Source organism: Rhyacophila brunnea, unplaced genomic scaffold (genome assembly GCF_057557595.1).
Source record: "Rhyacophila brunnea isolate RB1 unplaced genomic scaffold, BYU_Rbru_1.0 scaffold_13, whole genome shotgun sequence".
In the NCBI taxonomy this organism is placed as follows: domain Eukaryota; kingdom Metazoa; phylum Arthropoda; class Insecta; order Trichoptera; family Rhyacophilidae; genus Rhyacophila; species Rhyacophila brunnea.
In genome coordinates, this window is record NW_028232785.1 from 11,779,106 (window position 1) to 11,799,742 (window position 20,637).

General features: G+C 34.4%; 1 protein-coding gene and 2 long non-coding RNA genes across 3 annotated transcripts; 2 read left to right on the forward strand and 1 right to left on the reverse strand.

The window, feature by feature from the left end:
- Positions 1-261: 261 nt before the first annotated feature.
- On the reverse strand, positions 262-2,309 carry LOC147076487 (uncharacterized). Its single transcript, XM_085941154.1, has 2 exons — positions 2,211-2,309; positions 262-699 (listed from the first exon to the last, which is right to left on the reverse strand). Exons 1-2 carry the CDS (start codon positions 2,247-2,249, stop codon positions 442-444), a joined length of 297 nt encoding a protein of 98 aa, XP_085797280.1. The 5' UTR covers positions 2,250-2,309; the 3' UTR covers positions 262-441.
- An 8,936-nt stretch (positions 2,310-11,245) lies between these two features.
- LOC147076488 (uncharacterized) lies at positions 11,246-13,616 on the forward strand. The gene is made up of 2 exons (XR_015069509.1): positions 11,246-11,464; positions 12,379-13,616. It is a non-coding gene; the product is annotated as an uncharacterized LOC147076488 (long non-coding RNA).
- A 349-nt stretch (positions 13,617-13,965) lies between these two features.
- LOC147076489 (uncharacterized) lies at positions 13,966-17,115 on the forward strand. Its single transcript, XR_015069510.1, has 2 exons — positions 13,966-14,038; positions 16,313-17,115. It is a non-coding gene; the product is annotated as an uncharacterized LOC147076489 (long non-coding RNA).
- The last annotated feature ends 3,522 nt before the right edge of the window (positions 17,116-20,637 follow it).

A 20,637-nucleotide genomic window follows, 5' to 3' on the forward strand; every position in this document is an offset into this window, starting at 1 on the left:
GTGGACAAGGCCTTAAGCGTAAAGTGTTCAACCAATGTGTGCTACTATTGCTCACGTATGCATGTGAAACGTGGAATGGAAAGGTGCATGTTGGGAATGCGGCAGAAAGACCACAAAATAAACCATTGGATAAGAACATGACAATACGGAAATGGGCAAGACAAATTCAGTCATACAGCGGTACCCTAAATGCGTCTAAAATCAGGTGGCACTTCTAGTATTTTTATACAATTTCACAAAAAAAAAAAAAAAACATAAAAATATTTTTGGTTTCCAGTTTCCAAAGTTCTTTATAAAAAAAAATATTTAATTAAAACATTCCCACTTAATTATTAATTATTTTACGAATTACATAAAAAATGTGTATATAGATAAGATTTTCTTAAAATATATAGTATACAGCCGGCGTTATTAGTGATTCAGGGTTTCTACAACAAAGATCTACCACCTCCATGGGCACCTCTTGCCAATGCACGCGCAGAGGTCGTTCTTGACGGTCGCCGTGTGGCATTGTTTGTACCACGCCATGAAACAGCGACATCTGGAGCACTTCGGGCGGTTGACGCAATACTCTACGATTTGCGCGTAGGGATCTTGTTGGCATGGTGGTTTGGGTGTAGGCTTGGTGCATGGTGGTTTAGGTGTGGGCTTGGTGCATGGTGGTTTTGTGGGCTTGGTGTGGCAGGCGGACATGGTCCCCTGAAACAAACAACAAAAAATGTGATACTCGAAAATGTCGAAAAAAATATGATTATATTCCACGTCCACATAACATAACTATTTTGTCGATCTAACAGACTCTATATCTACCCTTCAGATGTTTTCCACCTCTTAGAATAAGTTTTGATTGGAATCTCTCATCAAAGCAGTGCTCTGACATGTATCTATAGTCTATGGCTCTGACCAATTTAAATGATTTTATTCAGGACTCGAAATGGACCGGAATGCACCGGAGCGCCGTTCCGGTTCGTAAAATCACCACAATTATCGCTCCATCTCGTGGACATATTAATTTGACAGTGAGCTAGATTTGCCATTGAAAGTAAAAATCTAAAAGTTTGTCCACACTGTTAACCTCATTAAATTACACGATAATTATCAAAATTTGTTTGACCAAAATTATTTTAATCGAAATTTAATGAGGTTGCTAGCAACTTGTTGCCAATGTGGACACGGCATAACATACTTATTTTTATAAAATACACAAGCAATTAGATAACTATGTTAACATTTTCATAAAAAAATGTGCGCTCCGGTTCGTAAAATATTCCATTTCGAGCACTGATTTTATTAATTCATAGTTTTAGTGTATTTTTCTTTCAGTGCCTCACGATATTACCATGACAGTATCTGACGCAGATGTTTAACGACACACGTTGAATTTTAAAAAAAGCTCTTACTAAAATCGTTGTAATGCCGATAATTTGTGGTTAAGTATTTCATAATTGTTCAAACAGATGTCACTGTGTGTTTAATTTTTTAGATTATGCAAATCAATCGACAGTGGCTAGTAATTTTTCGAAATGGCGAAAGGCGAAATTTGTTGATCACGGTCTCATTGAGAAAATAAAAATATGTAAGTAGGTAAAGCTTTGATTCGAGCTTTGGTATTGTGAACACACAAAAGCTTGATTCGTTTTAAATTAAAAGCATTTCAAGTTTTGTTTTTTTTATTTATTTAAAAAAATACATTAAAACTATGAATGATTTAAAACTCTATATTCGAAAGAACTTATTTAGCTAAATTTTAATGATTATAGCCATAAAATAATAATATATGACATAAGGATAAAATTTGTTCAATAAACGCACACTTCTTGTATTTAACAAGTTTTAAATTGTTTTAAAAGTTATTTTTTTATTTAAAAAGAAATATTTTACTTTCCAGATGTACATTTCAAAGATTAAACAAGAGTCGCGTAAAGATAAAATGCGAAAGAATTGGATGAGAAAATATACAGTTTAAAAACCTTAAATGGAAATAGGCAAGGCACGTGGCTCGAAGAAGGTAAAATCGTCGGTAAAAACTAGTCATCTAGGTATCCAAAATTAATAGACAATGTTGGAAGCTAGAGGCCTCCGGATCGACGAGATATTGGCAACGCGACGCACAATACCAAGAGGAAAGCAATCAGTTTGGAGAGGGCTTCATCTAACAGTGGATTGATCCAGGATGAAGATGATGATGAAGTAATAATAATCAGTCTTACCACCATGAAGAACAACGTGATCAAAAACAGGAATTTCATTTTTGTAATGTTGCCGCCTTGCTTCTATGTAGTTATGTCAACGAACAAATTTAATTTGTTGGCGTTGATCGTTCGATAATTTCTTTTTATATGAAAAATAATCAATTATCTAACAGATGTAACAAGTATGTAAACATAATTTGTTTTTTATTTAATACTTACATTCTACGCAATGCAGTGATGTTTAACCGTTTTGAGATTCTGGCCTCACCAGTGGTTCTTAATCTGGGGTGCGACAGAGAGGAAACAATTTCGCTTACCAGCGCTGTGAGAGTAGCCACGAAACCGAAATGAAGAAATGAATGAATAAAACTAGACGAAAAATCTAAAAGTACCTTACTTCTATATGAAAAGATAATTACATTTTGTTGCATATATTATCATTTCAATGTTTTAAGCCCTGATATTTTAAGTAGGTAAATGTATCTAATGGGTCGATGACATTGAGCTACTTTACAAGCTCCTTGTTGGCGAATTTACAGTGTCATCATCGAACAAGCTAACAAGCAGATTGTAAACAATCTACCGAGAAAAATTGAAAGCCGGTCTACTTTACACGCTACACGCTAGCGTGTAGTACCGATATGCGTCTGCGCAGTAAAGCGATAGTGGCGACCTCCCGATAAAAAAAAACGAACTACGTCCTGTTAAAATAGTCGCTAGCTTGTGGCTTCTGAGCGAGTGGAAAGTTTCGTGTGTCCTCATCATAATCGCAGTAGCTGACTCACCCGCTTTTAAATTCGTCAACAAGTAGCTTGTAAAGTAGCTCAATGTCATCGACGCTTAAGTGGTAGTAATTTTTTTATTTAATTCAAATGAACTTAACAATGCACAACGAAATTTTACAGTTTAACAAATAATCAACCTAGACATTCCCGTTTATAACTGAATTAATGATTAATCCCAGCACATCTATTCTATACGCAAGACTGCTATCAGCCGCTATCGGGAGCTATCTAGGGTAGGTTTGTATCGAAGTATTATACAATAAATTAGTTGTAATTGTTACAATAAGTGCTATGTTTTAACAGCACCACTTTTGGCTCTAGTAAATTTTAGATAGTTGCCGTAGCGGCCGAAAGCAGTCTTGTGTATAGAATAGATGCGCAGTAGGGTCTATTATTATTTGTAATTGCGACAATGTCTCTTGTAATATATTGACTGCATTAATTGTATAAATAGGAAGGACAATCCATAAATCCTCACTATTGTCATGAGTCGTCATTAGTACGTCATCCGTCGAGTAGTCAACCATCATTCCACTCGAGTCCAGTCTCTCGGTTCATCAATATAATCAATATTTCTCGATCACATCGATCTCATCAGTAAATCAGTTTCTTACCTCACGCTGTCATCTTTATTATCGTATTTATTTATTCTTGTAATCAAGGGCGGATCTACCTCAAGGGTTCGTAGGGACCATCCCCACATCCATATCATGTCAAAAATATACTTCAGATATTTTTATTATTCATAATATACGTAATTCATAACATGTATAAAAGAACTACATATTCTTATGTTATCCATTTGAACCTGTCGATATTTTATAGAGTTATTTACTACTATCGTACACATAAATAAAGCAATGGTTGTAAATTATGTAACTCGTAGCATTATGATTATGAAGTATTAAATAATTAATTTAATTAAATACCCACAATTCCGCGGTGGCACCAGCTATGTACAAATTAAAAAAGCTATGGCGTATATTTTACGCTGACTGTGATGACTTAGTTCCATCCCGTCGTCGCGGTACAAATCTCGTTTTACAAAGAATTGCGAAAGCATTAGCGTTAGTATACATAACCGGGGAGCTATTCAAATAACCCCCCCAGTGAGTAAAAAATCATGCTATATGTCGTTGTTCAAAACTGATAATGGTCTATAATCATCATCATCATCATCAGCCTGAATATATCCACTGCTGGATGAAGGCCTCTTCAAGCTGCTTCCACTTATCTCGGTCCTGTGCGTTGCCACTTACTTCCGCAGAACTTTATAATTTCATCGATCCAGCGGCCTCTAGGTCTACCTTGCGGACGTTTTGTACCTCTTAGATACCACTGGATGACTAAATTCGTCCAACGATTGTCTCTTCTTCTAGCTATGTGTCCAGCCCATCTCCATCTTATCCACTCATTCCTCTTTTTGTCCTTTTGCGTTATGCCCAGCATGCACCTCTCCATACCGCGTTGTCCTACTCTACGTTTCTGGATCTCTCTTTTATTTAAGGTCCATTTTTCACACGGTCTATAATAATAATTGGATATTATTAATTTATTCAGTTAATATTTTTAAGCACGCTTATTAGATGTGATTAAGTAAGCACATAATATTAATTAATAATTAATAAAAATTACTCATTTCCCATTAATAAAATATATAATAATATAAATAGCTTGCTTGGTACATAATGACGTATAATACAGAATGTATTTAGGTATGTATATTTGAAGGCGTCTCCGGAAAAGAGGTCTATATGCAAAAACAAAATTGTTCAGAAGAAGAAACTATTTTATTCGATCATACGGACTTTTGGAGTATATCTGTGATAGTAATTAGGTATATTATGTTTATGAAAACACTCTTTATTATTTAACAAAAAAAAAAATATTTTGGATAATAAAATAATCATTATAGACCCCTCTTCTACGGTAAGCACTTCAGTGTTGCTAATATCTCAAAAAGTGTGGCAGTTAAAATAATAAAACTTTCCAATAACGTGAGCAATGCTACATAGACTCGTTTTAGACAATAAAATCACTTTTTGACATGATGTATTATATAGACCCCTTTTCCGGGGACGCCTTCACTTAACCCCACCACCTAAAAAGTCGTCGAGCCGCCACTGCTTGTAATGATAAAAATAAACAGCTCCCTTCACAACATCCAAGCAACAACGACTTCATCCTCCTTCATCAGTCATCTACCGTCAAAAAACCAACACATGAATGGTAATTCCACAGAGAGTAAGGTCATTAAATTAAATAATTACAAGATAAAAAAAACTTTTGAAATACAAAGTATTTAAATTTTCTGTTGAATCATATTATAAACTTGGCTTGACTAGCTTAAACGATCAAAAAAATTTGTACTTGATAGAAATAATACCGAAATGTCATTTTGACATGTCATATTGATTTCCATAGTAACGCACGTATATATTAATAATTTAGTTGCTAGGACCCCAGACTCCTAGCAACCAATAATGGTATCTTTATTTCATCTTTATATCATTTATTTATTTCAAATGTCTAGCTAGTAGGGAAGTTAGTTAAAAATCGATTGCAAGATTTGTACCGGACAAATAATAATACGAGCTAAGAAAAACGTTGTAAAATAAAATAAAATACTCGACCTTGAAAATATTAATATTTTAAACATCTCACAATTTACGAATAATTTAATTATTATCGAAGAATTCTTTGTTCGTCTGAAAATAACAAAAACAAATTTGAAGAGTATATTAGACCAACATTGAGAAAAATAATCGATTTATTATATTTAAACAGTTGGCAAGACGATTTTATTCAACAATCTTTGTTGGCAAGCCTGCTGGAATATTTACTACTCTCCTGCGATCATATTCTCAGCCCTAGTGGAGGATTTAGCCATCACGTGGTGCCTCCAAGAATCTATGTCACTCAGGGGAGAGAGGCTGTTAAGATCCGACATAAATAGTGCACACTAAACTTTGTCAGTCATACTTATTTGTTTTCATAGAACTAAGAATACAATTTGCAGATGGTTTTGGTTAGTTTTAAAATTCAAATAAACCCTGCCTAAATCAAACCATAAGAGTTTAGGGTCTAGGACGATTTAGCGCCGGGACAACTGGACGCCACGCAATTCGAAAATAAATAGAGGTTAGGTACTTATAGGTACTTTAAAATATATTATATATATTAAATATATAAGAATATAAATTATAGATAAATGAATATTTTTGATTATTATGCAATAAAGCTTGAATTAGGTAGAGCCTAGTTGAATTTTAAAAACTAACAAACACTATCTACACATTGTAACTCAGTTCAATGAAAACAAATATTTTGACTGACAAAGTTTAGTGTGCACTATCTATTTCGGATCTTAACAGTCTACACCCACCCCTCGCTACTGATGTCAATACACAGAATCCCTTCGGACTCGCCATACTTTTATTATCAACCTGGATTGATCCAGGATAGAACTAAACGGGGGTGCTGAGTGTGCATAACCCGGGCGGCAGAATTCAACAGGCGTCAAAACACTCGGAAAAAACATCTTTTAAATAATATTTATTATTAAAAATATAAAAGTATGTAATTAAATTAAAATTGATTCTTGTCTTGAAATAGGTAAAGTACCTAGGTACCTATTTTGTTGCATGCCTACAGGGCAAAAAATCGAAGAACATGAACGCAATAATTTAAACATTGGCACTATTAACCCTGTTACGGCTTGGGGTGAATCTAATATCCAACAACTCTGGTGAATAAAATTTTTTTTTTAACAATTTACAATAATTATTCTATAAATTCGGAAAGGGCTTGACTCCCGATTTACCTCATCTGTAATAATTCTCAGGTAATAGCAAGTAACGATACCATTTAATCGTCGACCCGATTGTGGTTTGGTAGGGCCGTTAATTCCAAGGTTTAAAGCGCCGGTGTAACCTTTTGGGAAATGGCTCACTGGCAGAGCATTCATGTACAATATTATGGTTAGTTTTAGATATTTCTAAAGCCATATAAATAAAAATAATATTAATTGTTCTTCAAATCGTAGCCAACTAACTCTTCGTAATAAGACCGGCTGAAGCCGTTTTTGGCCTAATCCCCTAAGAGGGGTCTATTTACTAGATGGTTAGCAGTGTTACTACACAACAATAATCTTAGGAAAAATCAACGGAAAACATAATAAGGAAGATGTTGCAATTTGTGTATTAAAAACCACAACTTTATTATTGACTCGAGTAGGTACATCTAGAGTTGGGTATTTCCCGAGAAAATCTCAATCTCGAGATTCGGGATTTCCAGAAAAGAGTTCTCGAGAATTCTCGAGATATCGGGAAATTTAAAAAATACCCTGTAAAAAATCCTAAGATCAGTGTAAAACAGATAAATTCCAAAAAAATATGTTTTTTTTTTCATTTATGTAAGCAAGAAGACAACCAAATTAATAGAAAAATTTGAAAACAAAAATAATTCAAAACATTACTTATTAAAATAGAATTTCAAAAAACAAACTTTCCACAAAATTCCCTGTTGAAAAAAAGCGTTCACTTTGAGTCGACATTGACTTAATATTGTGTTAAATACCCCGATCAGTCTTTGAACGTTTTGTATTTCCTGTCCACTTTTTTAATATGGAAAAACCGTTTTTTCAATTATATTTCTCGAGATCCGGGATTTCCCGAAATGTTAAAAATTTCCCGAGAATTCCCGAAACTCAACTCTAGGTACATCTTTACTGAACTGTTATAGAGTAGCAAACGATAGAGCAAAAATTGCCATGTCGTGGCCGATTTTCGACAGGGGATGGTTAATAAAAGAGGAGAAGATCGCTAGATGACTGGCTGATTCGATCTGTTTGAATTTATAGTAATTCTTGTTACATGCATTGGTTCAATTCTTATTGCTTACTTCGTGTCGCTTCGGAAGTCAGCAAATGAAACACCATTCTAATCATTGAAAGAGAGATATAATATAATAAAGAAGCTTTGTAATAGAGTCATATTCCTTCTTATTAGTGACGACCAAGTAACAATGAATGTTGGAGTATAAAAAAGATATAAATTCTAAAAAATACTGTAGTGTTTAAATATTAACTAATCTTTACACAGCTTTTTAAAGATTAGCAAGAGCGAATAATCTTGTAAATATGAAGAATCTCCATTATTTTTTTCTTATTATTTGTTTCATAGTGGTGAGTACTTACACCAGTGACGGCAAACCTATGGCACGCGATTGTTTTATGTTGAAGAGAAAAAATAGATACCTACTTAATAATTTAAAAAATATAATAAGTATATATATTTACAAAAAAGTTTTACAAATAAATATATATTTAGGTATTAATTATATAATATTAAAACATAATAATGACAACATCGCTCTGCGTACTTTCTTCGATTTTTAATAATAGTTTTACCCAATCATATTTACCAATCTATGCACAAACGGAAACGACGATATTCATGCTTAAACGACAGATTGCATTGTATAAAAAATAGCAGGCTGATATTATTCAAGAATAAGCATTACGCTTAATTTAAATTGCATAGATCGGTCCTTGGGTTTTATGCGACACACATAATATTATCGCACTGACCTCATCAGGTGGCGGGGGAAGTCGCACCGCGAACCTCTGATTTTGATCGATTTACAATCATTTTACGATCCTTAAGACCAATGTAGTGAGAGAAAGCCTTATCTGATCGGAACAATCCTGGCGTCAATTTGTGGTTAAAGAACCAAACTAATACAGTAATATTAATCCCTATTAAAAACTGTTCGGCATGCCAGACAGTCTGGTGAAATACCGCCATCTGGACAAGGCCTTAACTTGATCTGATTCAAATTCTTAACCTTACACAGTAATAATATTATTATTTTATTTTTCAGATAAAATGTACTGAACACAAGATATGCCTATAGCCCCAGAACGGGTCCCAGATGGAGGTGGCCCAGGCCCAGTTGGTACAGATGGGGCTCCGATTACTCTGAAAGTTCCCGTGCCAACTGAATCTACCACTGCCAATAATTATTGCAACAATAATAATAGAGTAATAAGTTTGCCAGTAACAAAGAAAAATATACCGCGGATGAAGGGGGCGGGGCTGCCATTACGAAAAAGAAATGCTGTAGAATTTAATGTAGGTAGGGAATAGGTAATTTCTATACCTACGCTAACACAGGGTATGTTATGAGAAAAACTGCATTTTTAATGGAAATATTTGCCAAAATTATTTGGTAATTGCTCTGGTTCTAACAATCATTAAAAAACAAAATGTATTTTTTTAATCGGATCGCATGGCTTTGAAAACATGTGGACTACCAAATACTCCACCGTGGGGCACAAATATAATTATGATGATAATATTATTCGAATAATACAGATATTTTTTAAAAATCTGGATCTTGAAAATGGAATAACAATTGTCTAAATAATATTAGGTGTCAATTCTAAATATTTGTTTTACATTATTTCTAAATAAACAATATAGCAATAAATTCACACTTAAGATGCATAATAAAATCGTACGAAATAATATAATGTTGGTTTTATTTATTTTTATATTATAGGCAGTGCTGGACTATGATTAAGGCGATCCGGACGACTTTTTTAGGCGCCGAAATTTAGGTGACGCTAAAATTTTATTTGACATTTCAATTTATTTATTTTTAACATATTGTGGACATTACAAATTATAAGTTTAAGACGTTCACAACATGGCATTAAGAAACACAGAAATATAAAACAGTATTACATAAAAAAATAGATAAATCAGTATTAAGTTATTAAACAGTAGATATGTGTAAATACAAAAAATATAAATTATAATATAGGTACAAGAAAGTACACCGGATAGGTTAAGCAGACACTATTTTAATAATTTATAAAACAACGTCCACCTTATACTCATCCTCACGTAGGTGGAATATATAAACACCCGAAGCAATTTCGTTGAACATAGTTATCGCCTTCCCAATTGGCATTACCAGTGGCAGGTTGGTTCTGCACCTTGGGAGCATAAACAACCGATGCTCTCTATTTATTTTCTAATATAGTTATCAGGGATACACAGGTAAACACTGCCCAGATTGGCAGAGTTCTCATTTATGCCTCGTATAACTCGAAAAAAATACGTAGCTAAATAAAGATTTCTTCTAAATTGCAGACTACAGTAATTATGTAAGCATGCCTAAGAGAAAGTCAGTTGGATAAAGCCACGGATAGTACCCATACAACCTCAAGTAAAGGAGTCTCAAGAATTTCTTCTGAACCCTCTCCACCATAAGGCCATACTTCAACCGATGCGGTGCCCAAACAATAGACCCACTCTCAAATCTGCTTCGAACTAAACATTTAAATAAAAGTTTTAATACCGTAACATCCGAAAAGACCCGGAAAGTACGCATGACGAAGCCCAACATTTTAAGCGCCTTGTTACAAAATGGTAACTATATGGCTAATAAATGTCAGTTAGTTTACTCTCAAACGTAATGCCAACATTAATCTTTCTTAGTTAATAACTGTACAATGCATGGTAATTGAAGACTTGGATAATTATTATCTTCTTCTTCTTAAACCATGTCCGCCTCTTAGTTGGAGCATAATATGGATATCACACGGCGCCTCCAAGAATCCTTGTCACTTTCCAATCTTCTTGCATCTTTTCAGAAAATACCAACATCCCGTAGCTCTGGCATATACACTGTGTATACTATTAATTTATCGGCCTTATACTTTAAAACAAACTAAATCGGATGATTTTAGCAGTGGCGGAAATCGAGTTTTGAGATACCTAATCATAAAAAACCACCAGAGCACTGTTTTTTTGTAATTACATGAAAAGTATTGAACTCCCTTGAATATTAATGAGTGAGTCGATTTACATTATTTTTTAAAATATATATAGCAGACACAGCATATAGAAATATAGCTACCTGATTGGTTAGAATGGCCTTGGTGACGAAGCTCACATTATTATAGTTTTGACACCAACAGTCAACAATTTTCACATGGTTTAAAGTGACTTTTGATACCCAATTAGTTTTCTTTATGTTATATATTATAATACCTTTAGACAAAATTGCAAAAAGTGAGTTATAACTCTATGCGACTCAATTGGTGGTACGCGTAGAGTCCATGACTGCCTGAGTACGCTCCTGATCCACGCTCGGGGATTACCAAAATATCTTTTACCCGGGGCGCCGAAAATTCTAAGCTCGGCTCTGATTAGAAGAGGATATGTCTATATATTAGACGTTACTATAAGAAATTTCATCATTTTGCTGTAATCATAAAATAAAAAAAGGAATAATACATACCAGTTAATAACTGCGTGCTTAAAATCTGTTTGTAGAACTTTTATAGCATAATTTATTCTTGTATAACAGAATTATTAGTCCGTTTCTAATTAATTCTTATACGAAAATTAATAAATTATATTATTCAAGATGAAGTTCCTTGTTACAGTGGTTTTATTTTGTTGTATTTTTTATGTGAGTATTTTCACTTGTAGAATCTTAGTTTAATTACATACTTAGTTAATTCCTCACTCTTCTTCATTATCATTAATCCATTAGTTTAGATGTGTTATGTTCATCATATGTCTGTGAAAGACTGAAAGGAATTCCCAATGAAATCGAACACAAAGACAATGAAGATAACATGCCTGCTATTAGGTTAAACGCTTTAAAACGTCGGATTTAACCGGTGTTATGCCTTCAACGAATTAGGCCGCACATATAAATTTCGCGAGTTATCTCGCCGGACTTTAAACTCAAATTACTAGCCACTGTCGATTGGTTTGGTTTGCATGAGTCCCAGACACTCCGCATCGAGTTGAATGTTGCTCCAGCCATTCCCATTCGGAAAGCGAGCTCTCTCTGCAAAATGCCATCTCCCGAGATGTGTACCCCTAGATATTTGATGCTGTCAACGCTCTCGATGCTTTACCCGTTGCTAATCAGAGGGAAATCTGGATCAGGACAGGTGCTATTACACAAAATGGTGGTTTTCTTCGCGTTTTTTTTCCGCCAAAATAAAATATCGCGCCAAATTGACGCCGATTGTCCTGGATTATTTCGTCAGCTGAATGCAGAACTATTCTAACTTACATTTGAAATTGTTGAGGAGAGAGTTTTTTTAAACAACTTACTGAAATTATGTATTATCTTTATGGATAAGTGGATGCATCAAATTTTAGTAGGATTATTGATGAAAAAAATGGTGCATACACTTATCCATATAAATAATAAATAACTGAAGTAGGCTGTTTCAAAAAACTCTTCTACAAAATATTTCAAATGTGAGTTAGAATAGTTTTGCATTCAGCTGACGATTTGATCAACAGTAGCATCAAATGGCACCCATTGTTTCCAATGGGTTAATTTTACCTACCTTTAATCCTCAGGTAAGACCGTCATCGTCGGCAAGGATTATCGATAGGGAGCCCAGGGAGGATGGCGGAGGCGGTGTCGTCGGTCCGGGGGGCCCAAGGACCACGCAGCCCCCCTTAACCTGGGTGCAACCCCCTACACCACCGACTACACCAAGCACTATCATCACCACCCCTAGTACGGTGACCAGACCACCAATTTCGGATTACTACTATGATTATGATTGGGGGTATATGAAATACTGCAGGCGCAATCCGCGATCGTACTTGTGCAAAGGTGTTGTTAGGCGTTAGAAGATAATCATTAGTCATTTGCTCCAAGGTCGACTACATTCAGGCCGGACACGAAGCTGTGAATTGTAATCATAGTGCTAATTGTTTCTTATTATTCTAATGCAATATGATCAGTGACGTCATGTAAGGTTGGACAGGCCATGCGTTGCATAAGCGGTACATATTGTAAATATTACAAAGCAGTGGCGTTTTTCCATGAAGCAGACGATGCAGTCGCTTTATTAGAAACTATCAACATCCCAGTTTCTCAAACCATAAAAGATCCTGACAACACAACTTTACTATTAATTATCGTATTGTAATGGCCGTTTATCGCACGGGTAACATTTTCAGAAGGGTGCCTCGAAACCAGTCCACACCATAGGACTCCACATACCTAAAGACACTACTGTTGGAGAGTAGGTTTCGTGGAAATTATCTAATTCTCAGTTGAAGTTAAGTATGACAATTTAAAAAATAAATCAGGCAAGTAGTTACCTAACCTAACTTAACCTAACGAATTTACAGATAATTTGAAACTATTAATGAAAAGGGGCGGAATTCTAAGTTTGTTCAAGGGCAGCATTTTCCCTGGATACGTCACTGAATATGGTAAATTATGATTGTTGTAAAATAGTAGATAATATAATAATTCATTTTAACGAACATCTAACTTTACTACGAACATATTACTGCATTGCACTCGAAGATAATTATTAATAGCTAACACTACCATTGTAACTCGTAAGTCAGTGCCCCGGCCTGACTACAGTCGATCTTGTCAATGATCTTGTAATTAATGTAATTGGTGTTGTACGCTTGTCTCCGATCACCATGTGACATTTCTCCTCCATTCCTTCACGTTTCGAGATCATTGCAGAGACCAGGAGCATGCAGAAGGATCCGGAAAAATGAACGATTCGAAAATTCAACAAAAATATTTTCGTTGAAAAATAAAATTGTTTTAATCCCAAAAAAAATGTGTTTTACTCAATGACATGTCATTGGTTTTACTTACTTTTTTACCAATGTTTTCAGACAATATTTCCATCTTTAAAATGTTCCAACTATGTCACAAAACATTCCACTTCAAGAAGTTTTTTTAAGTTGAGGAAAAAACTTGACTAAATAATTATTCAGGGGCAATTAATTATGACTTTAGTTATCTTATTGGTGAATAAACAAATTCACAATTATTAATCTTCACGTAAATGTCAATATGGCTTAATTGCAAATCTTTGTTTAGATTACAACTGTTTTATTATTTTACTTTATGTGGGTAAATTTATTTTTGATTTCTATATAAGAGATAGAAATCTGTGTTTAAAAGAGATTTAAATAATTTACCCATTCAAAAATGACATTTATAAGTTCGTTCGTTTTTATTTGCTGCATTTTGTGTGTAAGTCATTTTAATTTATTTTAACCCACGTAACAACTAAACAGGTAGATACAGATTTTGACAAAAATTACTTTAAAGCTGTGGGTTACATGTAAATTGTACGTAAAACATTTCACCGTGGCACTGTTCGCCATGAGCTTTCTTATCGGAAAGAGATGACCGTATACTATACGGAGATCGGTTGCGTGTTCTGTGTTTCCTGGAGTCAAGTGATTCATCGAGATCCTGTGTATGCAATTGTTATATATATCTACTTTTTTTGGCCTGACATATGCCCTTTCCACCTGTGTGATATATCACTATTTTTTTAATAGATTCTATTAAAAAATTTACATAACATCTACACAATATAAACCTAGGGGCGGCAGGTTATATGAAAGTATGGTGAAGCTGGCAAGTATGGTGAGGCAGGCTGGTAATCATGTGGTGGCAAATTTTCCATGTTAACAATATGTTATATGGGTACGTTATAATGACCAAAGTAAATCCTCCGTGATGCCCTGCATTTTTTTTTATCGCGTCGCTATTTCTCGTAAGATGTCGGCTTTTGTTGGCCTGCTTCATTCAGTTGTATGAGAAAGCCGATTTCTTCCCCCTCTTTTTATTTAATACCTCTATGATATAAGCATACCATAATATAAGCATGAAGTTCGATAGTTTTGACAAAAAATGTGACATAATTAGAGCCGTGTCCGGAAACTTGTACGTATGCAGTACGCCGTATCACACTTTACCGTGAAATGTTGTATCGGAGATATATGGCCATAGATATATTAAAGACCGTCCAACCTCTTTGGGTCGTATAGTGCTGACATAAAATTCATGTCTAAATTTAATAAAACATGGTTCTTGTCGGTTTACACTTTACAGGAAGCCAGCATCAAACAGATATTGAAAATAGCCGCTATTCTGGAATATTTGTTAGGTTAGGTTTTCATTCTTAAATACATGAATTTTGTCAAAATTAGCTATGTAAATTGAATTAATGTTCATATTGAATCTAATTTAATAGAATTGGAGACTGTATAGTATACGGTCAACTCTTTCCGATAAGAAATCTCACGGCAAACTGTACCACGGTAAAATGTTTTACGTACAATTTACTTACATGTAGGTAACTGGTTAGCGTTATGATACACCCCTGTTACAGGCGGGCTTCTCCCGGTGTAAAATAATCATTTAGTAGTCATAAGTCGAAACGTAACCCTGACCTCTAGAAACGGCTTCATAAAACATCTAATCTGATTCCTTGCTCAACTACGTAATTTTTTTTATTCATAAGTAAAGGCCTTCGTCCGGTATGTGAAAATCATAATATACTGGGCGGAGGTGTAATTAAGATAAATTTAATTTGATTTAAAAAGTATAAATGATGATGGATGAAAGAGATAATCTTAAGACTAAATATAATGTATAAAATATAAGTATTTAAATCTAATAAATTTTGCCGGCAACGTTAAAATCTCCGCGCGCCTGCGCCGAGGTGGACCTCGTGATTCCTCAAATCAAAAGGATCACGCGATAAAATTTGGCCAATCACGAGAGTCCTTTTTGCTGGTCGGCGTGGGTACGGGGAATTTAAAAAGAGAAAAAAAAGTCAGTAAGCGTCCCTTTTCCAATATGTACCGACCTGCAACTATAATTGTAAAAAACCCAGATATAAATTTTTGAAACTAAAAATCAAAAAAATATAAGACAAGACCACGTTACGAACACGAAAGACCTTGTTTCATTTCCACTCCAATCGTTTTACTTTTTTTTGTGAATCCGGGGTTCGATCAACGATTGAGCTAGCCGCTGGAACCCTGGATATCTCAGTTAGAGCAACACTAGCCGAGAGAAAACGATGCAATAGACTTTGTGTAAGAGCAGTCGGAAATAATAACAATAACAATAATTAAATTTATCCTGTGTAATTCATGCGCAGTAGACAAAATCACAATCTGTACGATTTCAAGGGTTGTGTTGTTATAAAAAGAAATATAATGAAATTATCATAATTTATTTTACCATGAATTGTTATAAATGTCTTTTTGTGGTAACAATTTCATCTGTATATATTTGTGATTTATTGGGAAGTATGGTCAAGTTGTTGAATGTTACCAACTCCAGTGTGTCCACGACTTTACTCTGTAATATCAATCCGTTCAATTCCATTGCAAAAAGTAAGCGACTTATTCAGGTTGCTTTAAACCATTCATAATTATTTTCTAGACTGTTGTAGTCAACACACTGTGGAAACGATGATTCACCTATGTCAATTACTATTTGCAGGCTTCTACCCTCCCTGCTGGTAAGTCGTTGAGGCCCACGACTCGAAATCCAATGGACTACGGCCGTCTCTTCAAAATCACACCACCACCGACCGGGTGGCCCATCATCCCCATATGGAATCCCAATCCGACACCGGGGACGATCGATTTTGAATACGGCAGCAAAGAGTACATAATCTTCTGCAAGCGTTACCCACACATCTGCGCTCCATACCCTAACGTCTACTTCCCGTAGAGAGATAAAAGCAAGTATATATCTGTGGGGGCATTGCATATGGGCGATATTACAACTTTTGAGAGCAGTATCGATTTTCAACGACAACTTTCATACATTCAGGCTCAGTACATAATATATCAGTAAAATCTATTATGTTATGAAACCAGCGCATTTATTCTAAATACAAGACTGCTATCGGCTGCTATCGAGGGTAGTTTTATATCGAACTATTAGCACTTATTGTAACAATTACAATAAATTAGTTTTAATTGTTACAATAAGTACTATGTTTAGACAGCACCTCTCTTGGGTATGCTAAATTTTAGAGCTTTTTCTTTTATATAAGTTTGACTAGCGTGAGTATAATATACGACGTCAGTCCAAATATAAACAAAATTTTAATTATCAAAGTGTGTCAAATAAATAATTATTGGCAAGTTGCGATTATTATTTGTGTATCGGCCAAGTAATGAAGGAGTGAGTTATAACAACGAACTAAATTATAAATAAAACCATTCAAAAACTGTGAATAATTATTAATTTATTGTAAAAAAAATATATTTAATAAAAACTATATAAATAAGCACTGTCCAGTATTTATAATTAATGGCATTTAAGCCATTTTAAAGGTACAATTGCCATTTTAGTAACTGTCTGCAAACTATTCTTAAATGACAATTGGCCTAAATCTGTTTAAATTACACCTTTGTCTAACTTCTCTGACATCAATTGTTTTTCGCTGCATTGTTCATATTTCTTCTGTCATTGATAACCTGTAGCTATCAATCATCTGTCCACAATAATTATCAGATACATTCACACATAATGGCCGGTAAACATAAACATTATTACCAAACTTTTAAGTATGGAATTATTGTCATCGTCAACCTGCCACCATATGAGTGCACATTATTCTCGTTATTCTGTCCATGATGGATTCACCGTATATTTACACAACAGATAATACTAAATAATATGCTTGGATGTATATATAATTGCACCAATATTTTGTCGTAAACTTATTTCTCTGATTTATTTTTTATTCTCTTTCTTCAGTCATCGATAACCTGCCGCCATACGAGTACAATTATTCATTTACCTGTCCGTAATAAATTCATGGCATATTTACAGATCAGGTAAAAATAATATTTCCGAATGTGTATAGAATTACACCTCAATTTTATCCTAAACCTCTTCTGCCGCTATAGATACAATTATTATTACTCAATCGTCTGTCCACAGAAGATTCCTGGCACATTTACACATAGGATGGTCACTCACTGGATAGCAAAAGTAGAACCAAACGTATATAGAATTGCACCTGTCCTTTGTCGTATATAATAAACACCTTTCTCTGATTTCTTCCATTTCCTTTTCAGTTCTCTTCACTTTATCTACGCAGTCTATTTTTTTATCTTGTATTTTTGTTACGTTTACTACTGTTCGGGTCTTATTTAAGACTGGTACGTGGATTTTATGTGCGTGCTCAAAATTTTCATGATCCTGTTGCAGCCATTCGTTTATTACTGCGTTCTTCGTCTCTCGGATCCCTTCGCTTAGTTTGTGAGATGATGGTATTGCGCGCGTGTCAATTTTGGTTATCTGTAAATGTTTTTTAAAAAAAATATTAACTATTTGATATAATATTTGGTTTTGAAAGATATGGAAAGATGGAACAGAGCTTCTACAAAATTAAAACATGCTTTCAGTGGCATAACACGCACGAGAAGCAGCCTTCCATGCCAAGCACTTGGTCAGATATATAAAAATATGGAAAAGCATTCTCTCAAAGCCTCAATAGAACGTGTCAGTATGCTTACAAACAGGCATAAAACATTTATGAATAAATGCAATTCTTTGTTCGACAAAGGGCACTACTGAACCATAAAGCTATAGGCGAACGGTTAACAACCATTTCTCGTAAAAATGGACCGTTAATAATAACTACTATATGCTAATAATTTAGTAGTGAATTTAATGTAGCTATGAGATTCTCCATCTACCAATACCTCGTCAGCCCTCTACCTTTCCCTTACGTTAAATGGATGTTAGCCACTTGCTCAACCATTACGTCCATGCAGGCGAGCACACAGAAAAATGTTATTAGAGGGGGTCAGTATTTACCCTGCCTACTACGCATTTTTCCGGGTACATTCCCCATACTAGACACTCCGAACTTTGAATCTATAAATGAACACGTGACCTGCTGCCTACAACGAATGGTTATCAAATGCGCGTGGCCTAATGTTCATGATTATAGGATGGTTAGTGTCCGTTTGTATTGTACACGAACATTGAACATTTCACCGATTCACGAGTTCCACTAATACCATTTAGTGTGTCGTAGAATCACGAAATGAGGGAGACCAATCCGTTGAGAAGGATAAATCCATTCACCTAAATTATTTGTATATTTTAGGTTTGCGAGGTTCGCATGCGAAAACCTTCCCCTTGTGTGCACCCCTGCGTCCATGCTCCAGGATTCGAACCTGATACGCACAACTTAATCAGCCGACTGATAATACTATTATTATTAATTTTTTCCAAACTTACCATAATTAAAATCCCAAACAGTTTGCAAAATACACCATTTCGAGAAGTCATCTTGAAAGTTGTTTTTTATATTAGAAGTAATAGTTTATTTATATTCACTTTTAAGATCAGATAATCAATATTATACTTGAATTAAATCAATTGGGTTGATACTATATAATTATTTTTATTTCAATAATCTTAGCAAACTTTTACAGGTTATGTTATCTGTTTATATATTGCGGAAATCCATATAAGTACTGTGGAAATTGAGGAAATATTTTCCATTTTATCCGGAATACAAGAAATGTCAATATTGGTGTTTGATTGTTTGACAAATAATGGTCTATTATTTTTTTTTATGTAGTAATAATTAAAAAAATCAATAAAACTTAATACAGAATCGTTGCTTACAATAATATTATTTTTAATTCAATTGTTAGCTGTAAAAAAAACAACGCAATTTGTAATGAATTTTATTATAACAATATCTACTAACTGTCAAGTATTAAAATTTTATCGAACAAAGCTAAAAACTATATAATTTATTTAAAAAAATATTGAAAACTAAGTAAAACTATGTTACTTTACGAGCAGAATTTATTATTGTATACATTGAATATAATACATTTTTATTTTTTTATCTTTTTTAATATAAAAAACATAGTTTTTGACCAATCTAAAAAAAAATTAACATCATACACATACGAGGTATTTCAATGTTGATTATACAACGATTTACCATCTGTTACATAGAATGAAATCAATAGTTTATAATGTCAAAGAATACGTATTGATTTTTTTATTATGAAGAAAGAACAGGTTATTTTTTTTAACTTTCAAACAATATAACAAAGGAACAAAAAAATGGCAGTAGGGTTATAATTGAGTATTTTAAAATGACAATCGTTTATTGATCTATGTATTTAGAAACAAATTATTTAAAGAACTGTGTACAGAAAAAATAACTGGACATAATTAGGGGGCCGTCAATAAAAAGAGTTAGGTACTCAATTTCGTTTATTGTTCGACCCCTCACCCCAATCATTATAAAAATTTTCGCCCCCATAAGCCGGCTCGCACATCACAACTCACCTTGTGTGCCTGACGGCCATAAATCAAAACTTCCTAGACCCGCCGGTCAGTGTTGCATGATATAACCTCGCACAGCTCTAGCGACATCGACATTCGCGCGTAATCTCCCGAAACGTCACAATATACTCTAGCTAGATGACACCATTGCGCAAATATGTCATCAGACGTGGAAACAGCAATTATTATGTATTGGTACCGGAGACATTTAAGGAGAAGTCTCTCGTCTGCCATTTTTATTGTGTTGATTGTATGAACAAACGTCAAACGCGGTGACCACCGATGAGCGAGCAATGACAGTTTAGACAGAGACAGAAATGGCCGATTGTGCAGCTGTGCGCATGCGTCGTAAGACGCATGCGGCGAGTTCTGATGTGCGAGCCCTCTAATAGCCTGTTTAGTTAGGTAGGCCACCAATTTTTACTAGGTAGACACTTGTAGGCCAGCTATTTTTTATCCGTTTACAAAATATGAAATACGAACAG